The sequence below is a fragment of the Balaenoptera borealis genome, assembly GCF_965194805.1.
Source record: "Balaenoptera borealis genome assembly, chromosome: 7".
Taxonomy (NCBI): domain Eukaryota; kingdom Metazoa; phylum Chordata; class Mammalia; order Artiodactyla; family Balaenopteridae; genus Balaenoptera; species Balaenoptera borealis.
Window position 1 is genome coordinate 75,431,478 of NC_138864.1, and position 20,449 is coordinate 75,451,926.

The 20,449-nt window shown below is 34.6% G+C and overlaps 1 protein-coding gene across 3 annotated transcripts in view; it reads right to left on the reverse strand.

Annotated features, from left to right (window-relative positions):
- Positions 1-20,449, reverse strand: part of CFAP69 (cilia and flagella associated protein 69) — a 70,575-nt gene that overhangs the window by 5,437 nt on the left and 44,689 nt on the right. For all 3 annotated transcript variants that reach the window (XM_082398263.1, XM_082398264.1, XM_082398265.1), the window contains 7 exons: positions 9,268-9,349; positions 6,469-6,661; positions 5,331-5,468; positions 4,675-4,751; positions 3,285-3,482; positions 1,482-1,568; positions 82-186 (listed from right to left, as the gene is read on the reverse strand). In XM_082398263.1, the coding sequence (XP_082254389.1) occupies positions 82-186; positions 1,482-1,568; positions 3,285-3,482; positions 4,675-4,751; positions 5,331-5,468; positions 6,469-6,661; positions 9,268-9,349 (880 nt within the window). The remainder of the gene's footprint in view (positions 1-81; positions 187-1,481; positions 1,569-3,284; positions 3,483-4,674; positions 4,752-5,330; positions 5,469-6,468; positions 6,662-9,267; positions 9,350-20,449) is intronic.

A 20,449-nucleotide genomic window follows, 5' to 3' on the forward strand; every position in this document is an offset into this window, starting at 1 on the left:
CAAAACCCCATAGAAATAACATTCTTTGGGGACTAAATTTAATATCTACTAAGAAAATTTATGGAGAAAAAAAAATCTTACTGTTGTGTTAAGGCCTTCAATATCTGTCCGGTGAAATATTGCATTTGGTGGACGCTCACTGTATCTAGAGGATTCTATACCTTTGTCTTGAAGTCTTTTTGCTTTCTGAAGATTTTTAAATTAGAAAGAAAATAAATTAATTGCTATTAAAGCATTAACTATGGTACAATGAAGTATACAAAATATATTTAATCGTGTCTGTTTTATGCTTTATTAGTTAGCACTAGCATTTACTCATTTACTCATTTAGGCTAAGAAAATAGTTATTAACAAGTTATATCCTTTGTACATTGCAGAAAACACCTGAAAATGTTACTGAGATTTCCATAGGTACTGGTAATATATGACCAAGGGATAAAGCAGATCCTAAGGAAATCAGGTTCAATTTTTTGTGCATAATTGAATAAGCTACTAAATTTACAATAGATGATACATGTTTTCAAATTATTTTGCATGAATTAAATACTAATTCAGTACACTTAAATGTTTCAAGCATTCAGAATAATGCAAACTATAATTTGCTGCAGTTATAGTCAAGCTCAATAGTTGAGGCACTAGAACAGGCTAAATTCAAGGTAACAAATTATCTGCATGGAGGGGGCTGATTTTAAAGTTGGGAAGAACTTTTAGTGACAAAGGGGAGACATGGTACCTTGAATAAGCTTGTTCTTAATTTTGGTTTTGCTATTTTAATATGATTCCACTATTTTCGTGGGCTAATATAACATTTAACAATTTCATATCTAGAGGAAGAATTGTAACATTATATAAAAGTGTATCCCAAGTATTAATGGAAAAGTTGGAAAAAAATTAATGAGATTTTTGGAAATCTATGCTGCTTCTTACATATTTCAAGTGAACAATTAGCATTATAAACTGTTTAGATTAGTTTCTAGTTTATTGCTGAAGCAGGTTATCACATTTTCCCAAAGGGGTGTTTGTCCCAAATTCCCACTTAAGCTTTAATATAATGTTTCTTTTGGTGGTCACAGAGGGGAAGCATCCTTGAAGGAGAGAGTAATATGGACAGTTGTTTTTTGTGTCCTTCACTCTGCTTCTTACAGAAAGGATCAGTAAATAAGAAGGCTCAGAATGGAAAGTAGGAGCACATTTCTCCTGCTTATTCCTGACTAACTCTCATCTCTTTTATGCAAACCAGGAACACCATCCTTGCTTCCCTCCCTCCCACTGCTAAGCCAAATGAAACTCAGAGTGGTATCTTCTGTAACTGTGAAAAATGCAAAGTTTCAGTTAACGCCCTAAACTGCAAATGAGGATCAATAGTGTTGGTATTCCACACAGAAAGATCAACAGAAAAAGGTGAATGAATAGTTATCCCTAAAAAAGTCTGTCAGAGTTGACTGTTTGTTGTGGATATCGTAATATTTTAAAAATCGTACCTTTAAAGTTTTAACATTTGATGTTCTAGCCAAGAAATTTTCCCATGATTTATTAGCCAATTCTCTTTGCTTGTGTGTGGCTTGTACCTGAAATGAGAAAGATAATTAAGAGCTCCAGTTTCTATGAAAGGATACCAAAGGGCTTGAATACTTGTATTTTGAAGGAAGACCTAGTTTTTGCCAACGTAAATTTTAAGGTCAACCAGCAAAAGGGTTAGAGTTTAACAACTTAAAAAACAAAAGTCTTAAAATGGAAAAAACTCCTTCCCTCACTATGTGGCCAAGGTTTGAACTGCTCCCCATGAAATGTAATGCAAAACTGTTGTTATAAAAATACAAAATATGAAAATAACAATAATCCTTCTCAGCAAGACTGATAGTTTCACATGATTATCACTTGTGAAGACAGAGTATAATCCAGAACAAGCTACATCAATGACCCAAGAGCAAATTCACAGGAGAAAATAAAGAGTTTTCTGCTGCCACTGACAATAGTTTAGGCAAGATTATATTGGTAAAACTGCTTCTAATTTACACCTTCAGCAAGACAGCAATTTTGTGAGAGTGCTGAGTTTGTTGTGGTGATGCAGTCTAGGGAGGTAACTACTGACAAAGGACAAAGACTACGGTTCCCAACAGGCTCTCCACTAAATATATATATAATCCGAGGACACATGCCCTTGGTTGGTATATAATAGACTATTAAGTTTAAATTATGAACCTAAAAGTATTTAATTAAACAACTGCTAAAAAATAAACTGGGTCAGAGCCATGATAACAAATCAACGATAACCAACAAATCAGCAATAGCTAGTCCACACGGCAGAATCCTGCCAATTCAACAGAACTAATGAGGAGCAGAACTTCTAACGGGTTACTCCACTTAAAAGCAAATGAATGGGTTAAACGGCAGCATCCTTGCAATAAAAACTCTTCACAAACAAAACTTTTAAGCAGGGAGTTATCTAAGAATTTATAGGTGGATGCTAAGTTCCACTAGACTGAAGATGTAGACATTTAATAGTAGATGTAAAAAGATCAGACAATAGAAAACACTTTGGAAATCACCTTAAAGTGTTTTAAATACTTAATTTTAGTCATAAAAGATCACCAAGCAGAAGTGGAGAATCTACATCATCTTTGTATCTGTGGACAAGTTCACTTAAATAGTCACTTAACCTATTTGCTCAAAAACTTCTGATGTGTTGTTTCTTACCTGTGTAAAGCTTTGGGAGAATGCCTTATATTTTCCTGACAGGCTTTTTCTGATTAGCTAAAGTCAGAGACCAGATTTGTAGAGTGCTCACAGTATATGTTTTGGCACTGAGGTGAGGAGAGGCTTGTCGATGTGCCTATGATTGGCACACTAGTAAGGGCCTATCACAGAGTGAGGGACGAGGGCCAACTTTCTCAGTGAGGTTATACATACAGTCACAGAGATACACCATTTGTCAGAATTTGCTAAGTGTATACATTTAAATAGACCACAATTTTTGGAACTCTGTTTGACCTTTCAAAAAATGGAAATGTCTCAGGTGTCTACGTTTTAAAATGTAAGCCTGTAGAAATCAAATTATAATGCCATAAAGCAGCACTGAGTATAGTAATTGAATTTCAAGCTATTAACTCCATGTTTTCTTTAAAAACTATACAAAGACACTGAAAGTAACTATAAAAGAAAATTACAAGGTAACTCTAAGTGCTGAAGCATTCACAAGTAAGGCAAATATAACTTATGGATAACTTTGACTAGTTTATACATTGAAATTATTTTCTGGTGCCTCATTGGCATCTGTGGCTTACTTTTGTATATACTTTTTGTTCGTTTTGCACATCTTGGCGTGCTTGGCTTTCAATCATCTCGCTTTGCAGAGAAGCAACCATCTTTCCAATATTTTCTGATGCTGTTATAATAGATTCCAAAATTTTTTTGTCTGTAGTGACTGGTCTTAAGTTTTCTAATTTTATTTCTTCATATATTTCATTCCATATTTCTCCAATCTGTCATAGCAAAGTTTAAGAGTTTTAAAAAGTTAAATTAACCAAAAATAAATAATATAATTTTACGTAACCTAAAATTTATTTGGGTGATCATTCCAAAGTTAACACTTAACTGAACCAGCTTTTCCTAACTTACTCCTTGGGAATAAGTTAAGTGCATTGAGAATGATTTGGGGCAACAGTTACATTTGAGTATTCAGAAGTAATTTACCTAATGTTTTTCAGTGATAAGTACTCACGGGTAAGGTTCCACTACCTAAGTGTAGTTTATTGCTCTCATCACTGAGCTCTCCTTTATAGACACTCTGTTTTCACAGCTGCACAAGTTGTTGCTTTAGTCTCATCCTCCTGAAGTACAGATGCTTTCCTTCTTAAAGCCCTGTTTGAAGGCTAGGTCAAGCTGAATTTGTAGAACAATGAACATGGGGATTCCTGGGACTCTAGTACCCAGCCACCCTGAGAAACAGGGCCTTGTCCCTCACTTTCCAGCTAACGTAATACTTGAATCTAAAACTCTTAACATGTTGGTTTCATCATGCTGTAGCTCCATCTCATATTCTGGGTTATCTGGAAATTACTGTGCTTGAGTATGTTTAAATTTAGAGAAAAAACATACATCCAGAATAGGGATAAAATTCAGCCTTGTTTTCCTTTTTTATAGAGGTTTATTCATTTACAGCATTCAAATACATAGTACTAATACTAGTAGAAGAGAATGTTTACTTGGAAGGACTTTCCTAAAATTTCAAAGGCATTTATTTACCAAAAAGTATATAACCAGCAAAGTAAGCAACTCTTTAATTGATATTTGATCATCATACAATGTAATGATAAAATAATACTTTAATAAGTATAAGTCATTTATTTTAATAAGTAATAATTCATTCAATTCTAGCTCTTAATACCCTAGCTCTTAATACCCTCTAAAGAGAAGAAATTATATTTTAAAGATTCTGTTAGGCTTCTATGTCAGTAACATCCATCTTCTTTTATAAACTAATAGTTGGATGAAATCATACCCCATGGAAAATACCCAATCAGTTAATTGTATGTTCCTTGAATAGTATCAGATGTAAAATGAAAAATAAAAACTACGCAGTACGTGGATGATTGCTCACAAATAAAAATAGATCTTTCCCAACTGACGTTTTGCCATACTAGATTTTAATAACAAGGTTAAGACGGTACTCACTTTAAAATCAAGGTATCTATGTATGATACAGAGGGTAACAAAATCTTCAGCAGATAAGCCAGGTAAATTTTCAAAATCTAAACGAAGTTTATAAAGAGAGATTTACTTTAACAGAGCAAGTGATTCCAAAAGGCATATATTTATCATAAAAACAAATGCAAATGATTGCTTTTGATTTCATCCTGATTTATGAAAAAGTTACTTCTGTGAGCTTCTGGCTTCCTCCTATAACAAACAGCTGCCAGGTCATCCTTATCTAGTCATTAGAAAAGGAATACTTTCTGTGCTGTGGTCAGACCATGATATTGTACTTTCACAATCTGAAGAGTGAGGGCTTTTTTTTTAATAAGAAGCAAGGTTAAGTCCTCAGGTGATTCAGAATTCTAGTGTTTAAGCCTAACCATCTAAAACTAACTGCCTTTAATCCTGGCTGCACTCTGGAATTACCTGGGGATCTTAAAAAATACTGATGCCTGGCCCCAAACCCAGAGTTTAAGGGTGTAGCCTGTGTATTGGGATAACAATGGAATATGCATTTATCTGTATAAAGGGACTTTTGTTCATCATATATGAAAAATGGACTTCAAAGCAAAATCAATTTACAACACTCAGCAAAAAAAGAGAGGCTCTTGTGAACTTGACGAGTAACTTCTTACCTAGTTTGCCCAACACAGCATAAATTTTTGCTCTGATATTCTCAGCAACATCCATAACTGCAATGGTTGGGCAGTTAGCAGGCAGTGGTGTGATTTTTTGCTCTTCTTGAAAACTAGTAAATAGAGGTTTCTTTGTATCTAATCATTGGATATCATGAAAATATAGAAAGGACAGATAAAAACTGTAGTAAATTAATAATTTTAAGATTTTAGTCTAGACATCATAAAATATATAAAAATATTGTAACAGAGTACAATACTGCATGATACATGGTTACTCCTTTAAAAGCATAAATAATCAATAATTTCTTCCCCATTCTGTTGCAAAACTTAAAGCTTTCATTTTTAACTATTTATGTAAAATATAAAAATTTCACAAAATTACTTTTTTAAAAGTGAAACTTTCACGTAAAAAACTTTTCTAATTTTGAGATCCAGAAATTGAACACTGTCAGTTTAACAATGATGTAATCTCCTATTTGCTTTTGGTTTCTATATATTATGCTATAAATATAAAAACTATTTTATGATGTTATAGATGAAAAGTTAGAAACAATAAAAATGGATTGAAGATAGAAATCATCAGAAGTTAAAGGGGAAGTATTTTCACTTAAAAATAAACATACTAACAGATGAAACTATAATAAGAATTGTAAGAGGTTTAGAAAATATAATGTAGCATTATAAAATAGATAAATGAAATATAAATTCTGGTACTATAAACTTCATTAATTTAGAGTCTAGTAATTAAAATTTATGAACATTTGATTTATTTTTATTTCAAAGTTTCTTCTTTCATATAAAAAGTAAACTATATGAATCAAAAGAAATGTACAAAATACAATAAAAATTGTTCTCAAGCACTCAACTTATATCCCAAATTTTATTGGTAAATGAAATATTACTGAATATACTTACAAAAGCAGGTAACTCAAAGACAGTTCTTTAAGAAGTACTGTTAAGTTTTTTATTTTCAATTTAAAGAATATAATCAAATACCAGTTCCTGAAAATATTCTATAAAAATATGAACCTGCTACTAATTTACTTAGTATGGTATAAGTCCCCATACTTTCCTAAGATTGCTTTTTAAAAATACGGATCTAATTGCTTCTACAAACAATTATAAATACACTTACCAACGATCTTCCCATGTTTATCACGTTTTACTCCTAGTTCTTTTTCTTCCTTTCTCCACAATTTAATTAAAAGACTAGCAGCTGTCTGATCCTTCTTCCCTCGCCAAGCATTGACATGAGCTGCAGTTTTGGGATTATCACAAAATTCAACCATTATTCCAAGTATTAGATTACAGAATTTTTTTTGGTTCAACTTTTGCAAGGAAACAGAAAAAGAAAAATGTTGCAATTAATATTTAGAATTACTGTCTTAAAAAAGAAAGGAGAAACATTTGTATTAATCAGTAGGTTTCTTCTAAATGACTGCCTTATAAAATTAAGACTCTAAGTATGATTTGTGACCATCTCCTATTAAAATAAATACCATTGTAATGAGTCCATTTTCAAACATTAGGGATTCTTAAAAAATAGAAAGAAAAAGATTCAATATAATTCTGATGTAGTCATAAACATATGTCATGAACAAAAGTAATTGATTTAGCTGAGTAGGAAAAAGAGAGATTGTCAAAATAAGTGAAAATGTTCATTTTAAGTGAAGCAAGGTCAATGGTGCTATGCATAGGACTCTGTAATTATAGGATCTTTCCAGTTTACCTGCTTAATTAAAGTTTGTAAAGTCGTCTCATCCTAGCTATAACCTCATTGTTACTAAGAGACCAACTGATGGTAACTCCAAGTGGCAATCACATGTGAAAATAAATCAAAATGAGGTATAATTTTGTATTTTGAAACTCAGCATCCATAAAGGAGTATTTAAGCACTTAAGAAAAATTATCTTATTAAGCATATTTCCTCTGTTTTCCTACAAACGGTTTTCAGCAAACCAAAATTTAGGTATAGAGAAGTCCAACCAGAGCAATGGCCTCCACACAGTAATGGTTTCTGTGTGAAATATTTTTGGTTGATTAACTCCTACAGTATACTGCTAATAGAATATAGCAAAGGAAACATGTAACCTGTTTTCTGAATTGCAAACATTATCAGTTTCCTCTTTCATTAAATTAAGGGTAATAATATTACCTGCTTTAGAGAGTTATTATGATGAGTTTTATGAGACTGCCTGTCACATAGTAAACTCTCAATGATATTTAACCTTTATTAGCAATTGCCATTTCACACTGAATAAATATTTTAGCAGATTGTATTAAGCAGAATCCTCAATCAAATGAGTTTTTTATTCCTATACTTCACTTTCAGGAGAAAGAGGCAAATATCAAGGCTTGAAGTTTATATAGGAACTTCATTAAAGAAGATTTGTAATTTGTAGTTAGCTTGGTTGGTTTAATCCATGTTAAGTGCAATCTAATAATTACATTCTTAACAATAGAAAACACAACAACAATATCTGTCAGGAACTATTCTAACTAATGCATGTATATGTGTACACACACACACACATAATCACTCACATAATCCTTCCACCAATGCATGAGGTAGATAATGTTATCTCTGTTTTATAGATGAAGAAATTGGTAGCAGAGATGTTAAATAATTTTTCAAAGTTACACAGCTAACAACTATTAGAGGCCTCAGTCAGACTGATTCCAGCCTGTGCTCACAACCACTGTGTTATATGGCCTCTCCTACCAGCCTTCATGCCTTTCCATCCAAGAAACCCTGATGGTGAAGGAGAGTGGACACAAGTAAGAAATGTCTTTTATGTCTTCTATATAATATTAAAATAAAATATAATTATTTAATACGTACATGCATAATATCATTCCTCACTTCCAAATCTTAACTAGAAGCTAGATTCCAGGAGATATGCCTGGAATTAATGTTGTAGCTTTGAGAATCCCTGACACTGACCATGTGCCTCTGGGCATACTTGTATGCTAGTCAGAGAAACACGGTGAGCTGTATGTCATTTAGGACTACATACGTCCTTCTGTATTATGTTCAATTTTCTGAACATTCAAAGGGTTTCTGGTTATGACTCATTCAAGGTGGGTTATTTTTATTATTATCATTATTATTTACTTGTTTTTTGTTTGTAGTGTTTTATATCTAATGAGTTCACTCTCATCTCTAGTGTAAACTAATTTTCTTTCAGAGTTAAAAGGACACAGATAACTTTAGTATCTTTGCTAAGTCAAAGTAGGTTTGTTATTCTGTTAATAAAATCAAGAATGGTGGCAATCATAGGCAGTGACATAGCTAGAACTCTGCATGAGAATATCTCCAAAAGTTTTACTGAAACAAAAGTATACTTTTTCTTTCATATCATCTTAACTATGGACCCACTTAGAATTGAGGCTAGTAGGGGATTACTGTAAGGATCTTTGCCATTCTTCTCAGCTGCCTTCCTGGAAGGCTTAATATGCTCACTTCTGCTCATTCTGTAAAACAGTGTATGACACACTAGATTCTTCACATTACCTACAAACTATACACAGTTTTAAAAAAATGCTGATCTTTACTCCTTTGTCTAAGGTGACCCTTTTAATACTAAGAGAAGAAGCTAGAAGTTATTAATAAATGATTATTGATTTTTAAATAATCTAGCTGTTTCTTTAAAGTTTCATGGGGAAAAACAAAACAAGACAGAATAAATTCTCTGCTGTCATGTGTTTGGGAACACTGACCTAAGTAAACTGGTTTCTTCACTGGAGGAATTTTCAGACTCTACTATGCCAATGCATACTATGAAACTCCAGGAGGGATTTTTGTTTAAAACAAACATTTGAACACTATTTGAGGGCACATTTAATCACAGAGTAGTGTTCTGTGATACTCAGTTTGGAAAGAGTTAATAAAGACATTTATTTTTTGTTTCACAATTGTTATAATCATACTTACTGCCATTAAATCCAAAAGGAGAAAAATGCCTTCCTTTTCAAGAAAGTAATCCTCTGAGGGGTAACATCCCAAAATGCAGCACCTTAAGTAAAAAGAAAGTTATTCATTTAAAAAGGCTTTATTGTTAAATTCAATTTGTGAGTTTATTTCTATTAAAAAATCTTTTCAAAGAATATTTTTTCTTCATTTCCTTAAATCAAGCAGTTAATTTCTTTGCTTAAAAAATTGAACTTTGAAGGGACTTTGTCAGTGTAGTTTAATTTCAACTATTTAAACACTAATATCGTTTAATTATTTTTCATAACTGCCTATTTCTTTCCTGTAGATGCAATATTCTCCTCTGCTTTCCTGATATTAATTATTCTTAAAGGTCTCCTCTGTTGTTCTATTAACTTTTTCTTCAAGCTTTATTCATTTACTGTCTATCTTTTACAGTGCTGGCATGCCTGAAACATTTGTGGTTTTTAATTACATCCTTTCTTTGCATATGATATTATTTACTGAAGTGCCTGCTGCTTAGGCCTGTGCAGCTCATATGGAGTGAGGGACTGAAGTTGCTGTCAGGGCTACTTTTACTGTTCTCCTGGGTGGGGGATGGATATGGGCTGAAAAGGCTGGTACTGGTGCTGGTGTTGGTAAACAGAGCCTAATCTCCCTCTAGCCCTCCCAGGCCTTGCAAGCCTGCTGGGGTCAACCTGTATCCCTTTCCTATTTAACATGGCATCTATCTATCATTCAATAATAATGTGATAATTATTTAACATGGATCCCTCTTGAAAAAAAAAAAGAGACCCTGTTTCTGCTGGCTGTTTTGTGATGGTGGTTGTGTGAGAGTCGGTGCATAAAGGCCATCAGCTTGGCCCCACTCACTCAGGTGCTTCCAGGTTTTACCACCTCTGGGTATGAATCACACTTTTTTTGTTCCCACTTTTGAAGTAGTACTCTCTGATGCCTATCATGGGCTGCCTTTTGCCTCTTTAATTCATAACAATTACAATAAGAAAAAAATAGAACATCCTTCTCTGTTCAGAAATTAAATAATATACGTCTAAAATTCCCAAAGATTGAAAAGGAAATCACACTGAAAATTAGAAAACATTTTGAACATAATGATAATACAAATAGAACATATGGAAACTCGGCTGGAGCTAAAACCATTATTACCAGAGAATTTACAGCCTTAGATGGATATATTAGAACAGAAGAAAGGTTGAAAATCAATGATCCTGGCATCTATCTCAAGAAATAGAAAAGGTTGAGATTGGTTCAAGATGGCGGAGTAGAAGGACGTGCTCTCACTCCCTCTTGCGAGAACACTGGAATAACAACTAACTGCTGAACAGTCATCGACAGGAAGACGCTGGAACTCACCAAAAAAGACACCCCACATCCAAAGACAAAGGAGAAGCCACAATGAGATGGTAGGAGGGGCGCAATCACAATAAAATCAAATCCCATAACTGCTCGGTGGGTGACCCACAAAGTGGAGAACACTTACACCACAGAAGTCCACCCACTGGAGTGAAGGTTCTGAGCCCCACGTCAGGCTTCCCAACCTGGGGGTTCAGCAAAGGGAGGACGAATTTCTAGAGAATCAGACTTTGAAGGCTAGTGGGATTTGATTGCAGGACTTCGACAGGACTGGGGGAAACAGAGACTCCATTCTTGGAGGGCACACACAAAGTAGTGTGCGCATTGGGACCCAGGGGAAGGAGCAGTGACCCCATAGAGACTGAACCAGACCTACCTGATACTGCAGGAGGTCTCCTGCAGAGATGGGGGTGGCTCTGTCTCACTGTGAGGACAAGGACACTGGCAGCAGAAGTTCTGGGAAGTACTCCTTGGCGTGAGCCCTCCCAGAGTCCGCCATTAGCCCCAACAAAGAGCCTGGGTAGGCTCCAGTGTTGGGTTGCCTCAGGCCAAACAACCAACAGGGAGGGGACCCAGCCCCACCCATTAGCAGACAAGCAGATTGAGTTTTACTGAGCTCAGCCCACCAGAGCAACAGGCAGCTCTACCCACCACCAGTCCCTCCCATCAGGAAACTTGCACAAGCCTCTTAGATAGCCTCATCCACCAGACGGCAGACAGCAGAAGCAAGAAGAACTACAATCCTGCAGCCTGTGGAACAAAAACCACATTCATAGAAAGACAAGATGAAAAGGCAGAGGGCTATGTACCAGATGAAGGAACAAGATAAAACCCCAGAAAAACAACTAAATGAAGTGGAGATAGGCAACCTTCCAGAAAAAGAATTCAGAATAATGATAGTGAAGATGATCCAAGACCTCAGAAAAAGAATGCAGGCAAAGATCGAGAAGATGCAAGAAATGTTTAACAAAGATCTAGAAGAATTAAAGAACAAACAAACAGAGATGAACAATACAATAAATGAAATGAAGACTACACTAGAAGGAATCAATAGCAGAATAACTGAGGCAGAAGAACGGATAAGTGACCTGGAAGACAGAATGGTGGAATTCACTGCTGCAGAACAGAATAAAGAAAAAAGAATGAAAAGAAATGAAGACAGCCTTAGAGACCTCTGGGACAACATTAAACGCAACTACATTCACATTATAGGGGTCTCAGAAGGAGAAGAGAGAGAGAAAAAACCTGAGAAAATATGTGAAGAGATTATAGTCGAAAACTTCCCTAACATGGGAAAGGAAATAGCCACCCAAGTCCAGGAAGCACAGAGAGTCCCATACAGGATAAACCCAAGGAGAAACACGCTGAGACACATAGTAATCAAACTGGCAAAAATTAAAGACAAAGAAAAATTACTGAAAGCAGCAAGGGAAAAATGACAAATAACAGACAAGGGAACTCCCATAAAGTTAACAGCTGATTTCTCAGCAGAAACTCTACAGGCCAGAATGGAGTGGCATGATATACTTAAAGTGGTGAAAGGGAAAACCTACAACCAAGATTACTCTACCCAGCAAGGATCTCATTCAGATTCGATGGAGAAATCAAAAGCTTTACAAACAAGCAAAAGCCAAGAGAATTCAGCACCACCAAACCAGCTCTATAACAAATGCTAAAGGAACTTCTCTAAGTGGGAAACACAAGAGAAGAAAAGGACCTACAAAAACACACCCAAAACGATTAAGAAAATGGTAATAGGAACATACATATCGATAATTACCTTAAACGTGAACGGATTAAATGCTCTAACCAAAAGACACAGGCTTGCTGAATGGATACAAAAACAAGACCCATATATACGCTGTCTACAAGAGACCCACTTCACACCTAGGGACACATACAGACTGAAAGTGAGGGGATGGAAAAAGATATTCCATGCAAACGGAAATCAAAAGAAAGCTGGAGTAGCAACTCATATAAGATAAAATAGACTTTAAAATAAAGAATGTTACAAGAGACAAGGAAGGACACTACATAATGATCAAGGGATCAATCCAAGAAGAAGATAAAACAATTATAAGTATATATGCACCCAACATAGGAGCACCTCAATACATAAGGCAACTGCTAACAGCTATAAAAGAGGAAATCGACAGTAACACAATAATAGTGGTGGACTTTAACACCTCACGTACACCAATGGACAGATCATCCAAACAGAAAATTAATAAGGAAAAACAAGCTTTAAATGACACAATAGAACAGATAGATTTAATTGATATTTATAGGACATTCCATCCAAAAACAGCAGATTACACTTTCTTCTCAAGTGCGCATGGAACATTCTCCAGGAGCGATCACATCTTGGGTCACAAATCAAGTCTCAGTAAATTTAAGAAAATTGAAATCATATCAAGCATCTTTTCTGACCACAGTGCTATGAGATTAGAAACCAATTACAGGGAAAGAAACGTAAAAAACACAAACACATGGAGGCTAAACAATACGTTACTAAATAACCAAGAGATCACTGAAGAACTCAAAGAGGAAATCAAAAAATACCTAGAGACAAATGAGAATGAAAACACGATGATGCAAAACGTATGGGATGCAGCAAAAGCAGTTCTAAGAGGGAAGTTTATAGCTATACAAGCCTACATCAAGAAACAAGAAAAATCTCAAATAATCAATCTAACCTTACACCTAAAGGAACTAGAGAAAGAAGAACAAACAAAACCCAAAGTTACCGGAAGGACAGAAATCATAAAGATCAGAGCAGAAATAAATGAAATAGAAACAAAGAAAACAATAGCAAAGATCAATAAAACTAAAAGCTGGTTCTTTGAGAAGATAAACAAAATTGATAAACCATTATCCAGACTCATCAAGAAAAACAGGTAGAGGACTCAAATCAATAAAATTAGAAATGAAAAAGGAGAAGCTACAACAGACACCGCAGAAATACAAAGCATCCTAAGAGACTACTACAAGCAACTCTATGCCAATAAAATAGACAACCTGGAAGAAATGGACAAATTCTTAGAAAGGTATAACCTCCCAAGACTGAACCAGGAAGAAGTAGAAAATATGAATGGACTAATCACAAGTAATGAAATTGAAGCTGTGATTAAAAATCTTCCAAGAAACAAAAGTCCAGGACCAGATGGCTTCACAGGTGAATTCTATCAAACATTTAGAGAAGAGCTAACACCATCCTTCTCAAACTCTTCCCAAAAACTGCAGAGGAAGGAACACTCCCAAACTCATTCTATGAGGCCACCATCACCCTGATACCAAAACCAGACAAAGATACTACAAAAAAAGAAAATTACAGGCCAATATCACTGATGAATATAGATGCAAAAATCCTCAACAAAATACTAGCAAACAGAATCCAACAACACAGTAAAAGGATCATACACCATGATCAAGTGGGATTTATCCCAGGGATGCAAGGATTCTTCAATATACGCAAATCAATCAATGTGATACACCATATTAACAAATTGAAGAATAAAACCCATATGATCATCTCAATAGATGCAGAAAAAGCTTTTGACAAAATTCAACACCCATTTATGATAAAAACTGTGCAGAAAGTGGGCATAGAGGGAACCCACCTCAACATAATAAAGGCCATATACGACAAACCCGCAGCAAACATCATTCTCAATGGTGAAAAGCTGAAAGCATTTCCTCTAAGATCAGGAACAACACAAGGATGTCCACTCTCACCACTATTATTCAACATAGTTTTGGAAGTCCTAGCCACAGCAATCAGAGAAGAAAAAGAAATAAAAGTAATACAAATTGGAAAAGAAGAAGTAAAACTGTCACTGTTTGCAGATGACATGATACTATACATAGAGAATCCTAAAGATGCCACCAGAAAACTACTAGAGCTAATCAATGAATTTGGTAAAGTCGCAGGGTACAAAATTAATGCTAATGATGAAAAATCTGAAAGAGAAATTAAGGAAACACTCCCATTTACCATTGCAACAAAAAGAATAAAATACCTAGGAATAAACCTACCTAGGGAGACAAAAGACCTGTATGCAGAAAACTATAAGACACTGATGAAAGAAATTAAAGAGGATACAAACAGATGGAGAGATATACCATGTTCTTGGATTGGAAGAATCAATATTGTGAAAATGACTATAATACCCAAAACAATCTACAGATTCAATGCAATCCCTATCAATTTACCAATGGCATTTTTTACAGAACTAGAACTAAAAATCTTAAAATTTGTATGGCGACACAAAAGACCCCAAATAGCCAAAGCATTCCTGAGGGAAAAAAACGGAGCTGGAGGAATCAGACTCCCTGACTTCAGACTGTACTACAAAGCTACAGTAATCAAGATAATATGGTACTGGCACAAAAACAGAAACATAGATCAATGGAACAAGATAGAAAGCCCAGAGATAAACCCACGTACCTATGGTCAACTAATCTATGACAAAGGAGGCAAGGATATACAATGGAGAAAAGACAGTCTCTTCAATAAGTGGTGCTGGGAAAACTGGACAGCTACATGTAAAAAAATGAAATTAGAACACTCCCTAACACCATACACAAAAATAAACTCAAAATGGATTAGAAATCTAAATGTAAGACTGGACACTGTAAAACTCTTAGAGGAAAACTTAGGAAGAACACTCTGACATAAATCACAGCAAGATCTTTTTTGATTCACCTCCTAGAGTAATGTAAATAAAAACAAAAATAAACAAATGGGACGTTATAAAACTTAAAACTTTTGCACAGCAAAGGAAACCATAAACAAGACAAAAAGCCAACCCTCAGAATGGGAGAAAATATTTGCAAACGAATCAATGGACAAAGGATTAATCTCCAAAATATATAAACAGCTCATGCAGCTCAATATTAAAGAAACAAACAACCCAATCCAAAAATGGACAGAAGACCTAAATAGACATTTCTCCAAAGAAGACATACAGATGGCCAAGAAGCACATGAATAGCTGCTCAACATCACTAATTATTAGAGAAATGCAAATCAAAACTACAATGAGGTATCACCTCACCCCAGTTAGAATGGGCATCATCAGAAAATCTGCAAGCAACAAATGCTGGAGAGGGTGTGGAGAAAAGGGAATGCTCTTGCACTGTTGGTGGGAATGTAAATTGATACAGCCACTATGGAGAACAGTATGGAGGTTCCTTAAAAAACTAAAAATAGAATTACCATATGACCCAGCAATCCCACTACTGGGCATATACCCAGAGAAAACCATAATTCAAAAAGACACATGCACCCCAATATTCATTGCAGCACTATTTACAATAACCAGGTCATGGAAGGAACCTAAATGCCCATCGATAGACGAATGGATAAAGAAGATGTGGTACATATAGACAATGGAATATTACTCAGCCATAAAAAGGAACAAAATTGGGTCATTTGCAGAGACGTGGATGGATCTAGAGACTGTCATACAGAGTGAAGTAAGTCAGAAAGAGAAAAAAATATATCATTTATTAACACATATATGTGGAACCTAGAAAAATGGTACAGAGGAACCAGTTTGCAGGACAGAAATTGAGACACAGACGTAGAGAACAAACGTATGGACACTAAGTGAGGACAGCGGTGGGGGCGTGGGGGTGGTGGTGTGATGAATTGGGAGATTGGGATTGACATGTATACACTGATGTGTATAAAATGGATGACTAATAAGAACTGCTGTATAAAAAAATAAATAAAATTAAATTCCAGAAAAACTAAAGAAATAGAAAAGGTGAAATTGAATGAACGAAAAAACCCCCACAGAAATTAATTAAATATAAAACAAAATAAAATAGAAATAATAATGCACACAGATTGATTCTTTAAAAAGACTAATAATATTGATCAACTCCTGGTGAAACCCATCAAGAAAAAAGCGAGAGGGAGAAGGCAGAAATGATTAATACCAAGAAAGGAAAAGAAAGCATCACTTTGTATCTTACAGACATTAAAAATCCTAAGAGGATATTACAAACAGCCTTATGAGAGTAAATATGAAAATTTAGACAAAATAAATGAGTGCCTAGAAAAAGACATCAGAACGTATGCAAGAATAGAAAACCTTAATAGACACACACATATTAAAGAAATGAAATCTATACTTCAGAATCTTTCTACAAAGAGAACTCCAGGCACAGATGACTTAATCGGTGAATTCCACAAATTATTTAAGAAAGATATGAAAACAATCTTACACAAACTCTTTCTAGAAAAAATATTTCCTGTTTTTCTGAGGTCAAAATAAACTAAATACCAAAACCATCCATGGAACATTAATAAAAAGGAAAATTAAACTCACATTACATGGTACCAAAAAAAAATCTAAAAATGTTAGCTAATTGAATCCAACAACATAGAAAAAGAAATAATACACCATAACCAGGTCAGACTTATTCAAGGAATACAATGTGATGGACCACATTAACAGAATAAAGGAGAAATAGTATATGATATCTCAATAGAAGTAAAAGTGTTTGATAAAATTTAAAGTCCTTTCATGATGCAAATGAATAGACAAGAACTCCTCTCAGTTAAGTTCCTAAGAAAAGGAAAAAGATCCGATGCCCAGTGTTACTAATTAAACATTGGACTTATTATCTTTTAGCCAAAGGGAATTGAGTTGTGCTGTAATAAAAGACACATAAATAAAACTATTTATCTTAGTATAACTGTGAGGTATTAAGTAAAAAAGGGATAAAACATCAAGTCATTTTCTGCAGTAACCACTGAATCCCAATGTATTGGTAGATAGTAAGGATGGTACTCATTAATATTCATCTCTAAATTTTTTACTATGCTTAATACAGCACTTTGGTCAATAAGACTTTGCCGTTGAAACCTAAGATCAGGTTATCATTTTATCACTATATCCCTCTCTTCTCTGCTGTAAAAAAGAAACTAGATAGTTGATTAGCCCCATTGTCTATGTGTATCTGGAAGAGAGCTGAGTATTCCAGCTCTCTATATAAAAAGAGAATTTGCAGGGGATAAATCTAGTTACTTCATCTTATGGAAAGTAATATTCATCAGAGTTTCACCCCACCCCATGTTTACTGAAGTACAACTGGAATTTTTTAATCTGCATATACTTATTATATATAATTTGGTGAGTTTGTACATATGTATATACTTGTGTTACTATCACCACAATCCAGGTAATAAAAATATTCATCACCTCTAAAAGTGTCCTTGTATCCCTTTGTGGTATTTTTTTTTTTTTTTTTGTAGTAAGACCACTGAACATACTAGATCCATGCACTTAACAAATGTTTAAGTACACAATACCTTACCTTAACTATAGCTGCTATATTATAGAGCAGATCTATGAGCAATATGTTGTACTGCAGATCTCTGGAACTTACTAATCTTGTATGACTATAACATTATACCTGGTGAATGATAACACCTCATGCCTCCCTCACTCCATCATTCCACTGTCTACATACTGTTATCTACTTCTACACTTTTATTTTAGATGCCTTTTATAAGAGAAATTGTGTATAAGAGAAATCCTTCTGTGAATGACTTATTTCACTTAGCATAATGTCTTCTAGGTCCATCCATGTTCTTGCAAATGGTAGGATTTCCTTCTCTTTTAAAGCTGAGTAATATTCCATTGTATGTATATACCACATTTTCTTTATTCATTCATCTGCTGATGGACATTTGGGTGGTTTCTGTATCTTTGCTATTGTGAATAATGCTGCAGTGAACATAAGAGTGCAGCTATCTCTTCAAGATCCTGATTTCAATTCTTCTGGATATATACCCAGAAATGAGATTACTGGATCATATGGTAGTTCTATCTTTCATTTTCTGAGGAACCTCCATACTGTTTTCCACAGTGGCAGTACCACTATGTCTTTCACCCCTTGGTTATGTTTACTTTTAAGTATTTTATTCTTAGAAATTGCAAACGTGATTGTTTTCCTAATTTCCTTTTTTTGGAGTAGTTCATTATTGGTGTATAGAAATGCAACTGATTTTTATATGTTAATTTTGTATCCTGCAACTTTACTGAATTCATTTATTAGTTCTAACAGTTTTTTGGTGGAGTCTTTAGTGTTTTTTACGTATAAGATCATGTCATCTGCAGAGATAATTTTACCTTTTTCTTTCTGATTTGGATGCCTTTTATTTATTTATTTTTTCTTGCCTAACTGCTCTGGGTAGGACTTATAGTACTATATTGAGTAGAAGTGGTGAGAGTGGGCATCCTTGCCTGATACAGATCTTAGAGAAAAAGCTTTCAGCTTTTCACCATTCAGTGTGATATTAGCTGTGGCCTTTTCATATACAGCCTTTATTGTGTTGAGGTAAATTCCTTCTCCACCTAATTTATTGAGAGTTTTTATCATGAAAGGGTGTTGAATTCTGTCAAATGCTTTTTCTGTATACATTGAGATAATTATGTGATTTTTGTCCTTTTGTGATATACCACATTAATGTGGTATATCACATTGACTAATATGCATATATTGAACTATTCTTGCTTTCCAGGGATAAATTCCACTTGGTCATGGTGTATAATCCTTTTAATGTGCTGTTGAATTCAGTTTACTAATATTTTCTAGAGGATTTTTGCTTCCATGTTCATCAGGGATATTGGTCTGTAGTTCTTTCTTTTTTGGCCACACTGCGTGGCTTACAGAATCTTAGTTCCCTGACCAGGGATTGAACCCAGGCCCACGGCAGTGAAAGTGCCGAGTCCTAACCCCTGGACTACCAAGGAACTCCCAATTCTTTTTTATGATGTCTTTGTCTGGCTTTGGTATTATGGTGATGCTGGCCTCATAAAATGAGTTTGGAAGTGTTCCCTATTCTCCTACCTTTCAGAATAATTCTTCTTTAAATTTTTGGTAAAAAATCACATGTGAAGCTCTCTGGACGTGGGCTTTTTTGGCTGGAAGGTTCTTGATTACTGATTCAATCTCCTTATTGTTATTGGTCTGTTCAGGCTTTTTATTTCCTCTTGATTCAGTCTCAGTACATTGTATATTTCTAGGAATTTATCCATTTCTTCTATGTTGTCCAATTTGTTGGCAGATGGTTGTTTATAATGGTCCCTTATGATCTTTTTTATTTCTGTGTTATCTGTTGTGATGCCTTCTCTTTCATTTATAATTTTATTTCAGTCTTCTCTCTTTTTCTCTTAGTCTAGCCAAAGTTTTGTCAATTTTCAAAAAAGTTTTGTTATCTCTTCAGAGAAGCAACTCTTGGTTTTGTTGAGTTTTTCTATTCTCTATTTCATTTATATCTGCTGTAATCGTTTCCTTTGTTCTGATAACTTTGGGCTTGGTTTGTTCTGTTTTATAGTTCCTTGAGGTGTAAAGTTAGGATGTTTGACTCTTCTTTTTAAACATAGGGATTTTTCACTATAAACTTCCCTCTTAGTGCTGCTTTTGCTGTATCACGTAAGTTTAGGTATGTTGTGTTTTCATTTTAGTTTTTCTTGAGAAATTTTCTAATTTCCCTTTTATTTTTGTCTTTGACCCAATGGTTGTTCAAGAGTGTGTTGTTTGATTTCCATGCATTTGTGAGTTTTTCTGGTTTCCTTTTGTTATTGATTTCTAGTTGTATTCAGTTGTGGTCAGAAAGGAATGATTTCAGTCTTCTTAAGTTTGTCAAGACTTGTTTTATGACCTTACATGTGATCTACCCTAGAGAATGCTCCATTTGTGTTTGTAAAAAAAAAAGAAAAAAACCTCTGTGTCTCCTCTCAAAACTACTCTAAATACTTCACTTAGGGCCACCAAATGTGTAGGGTTTTCCT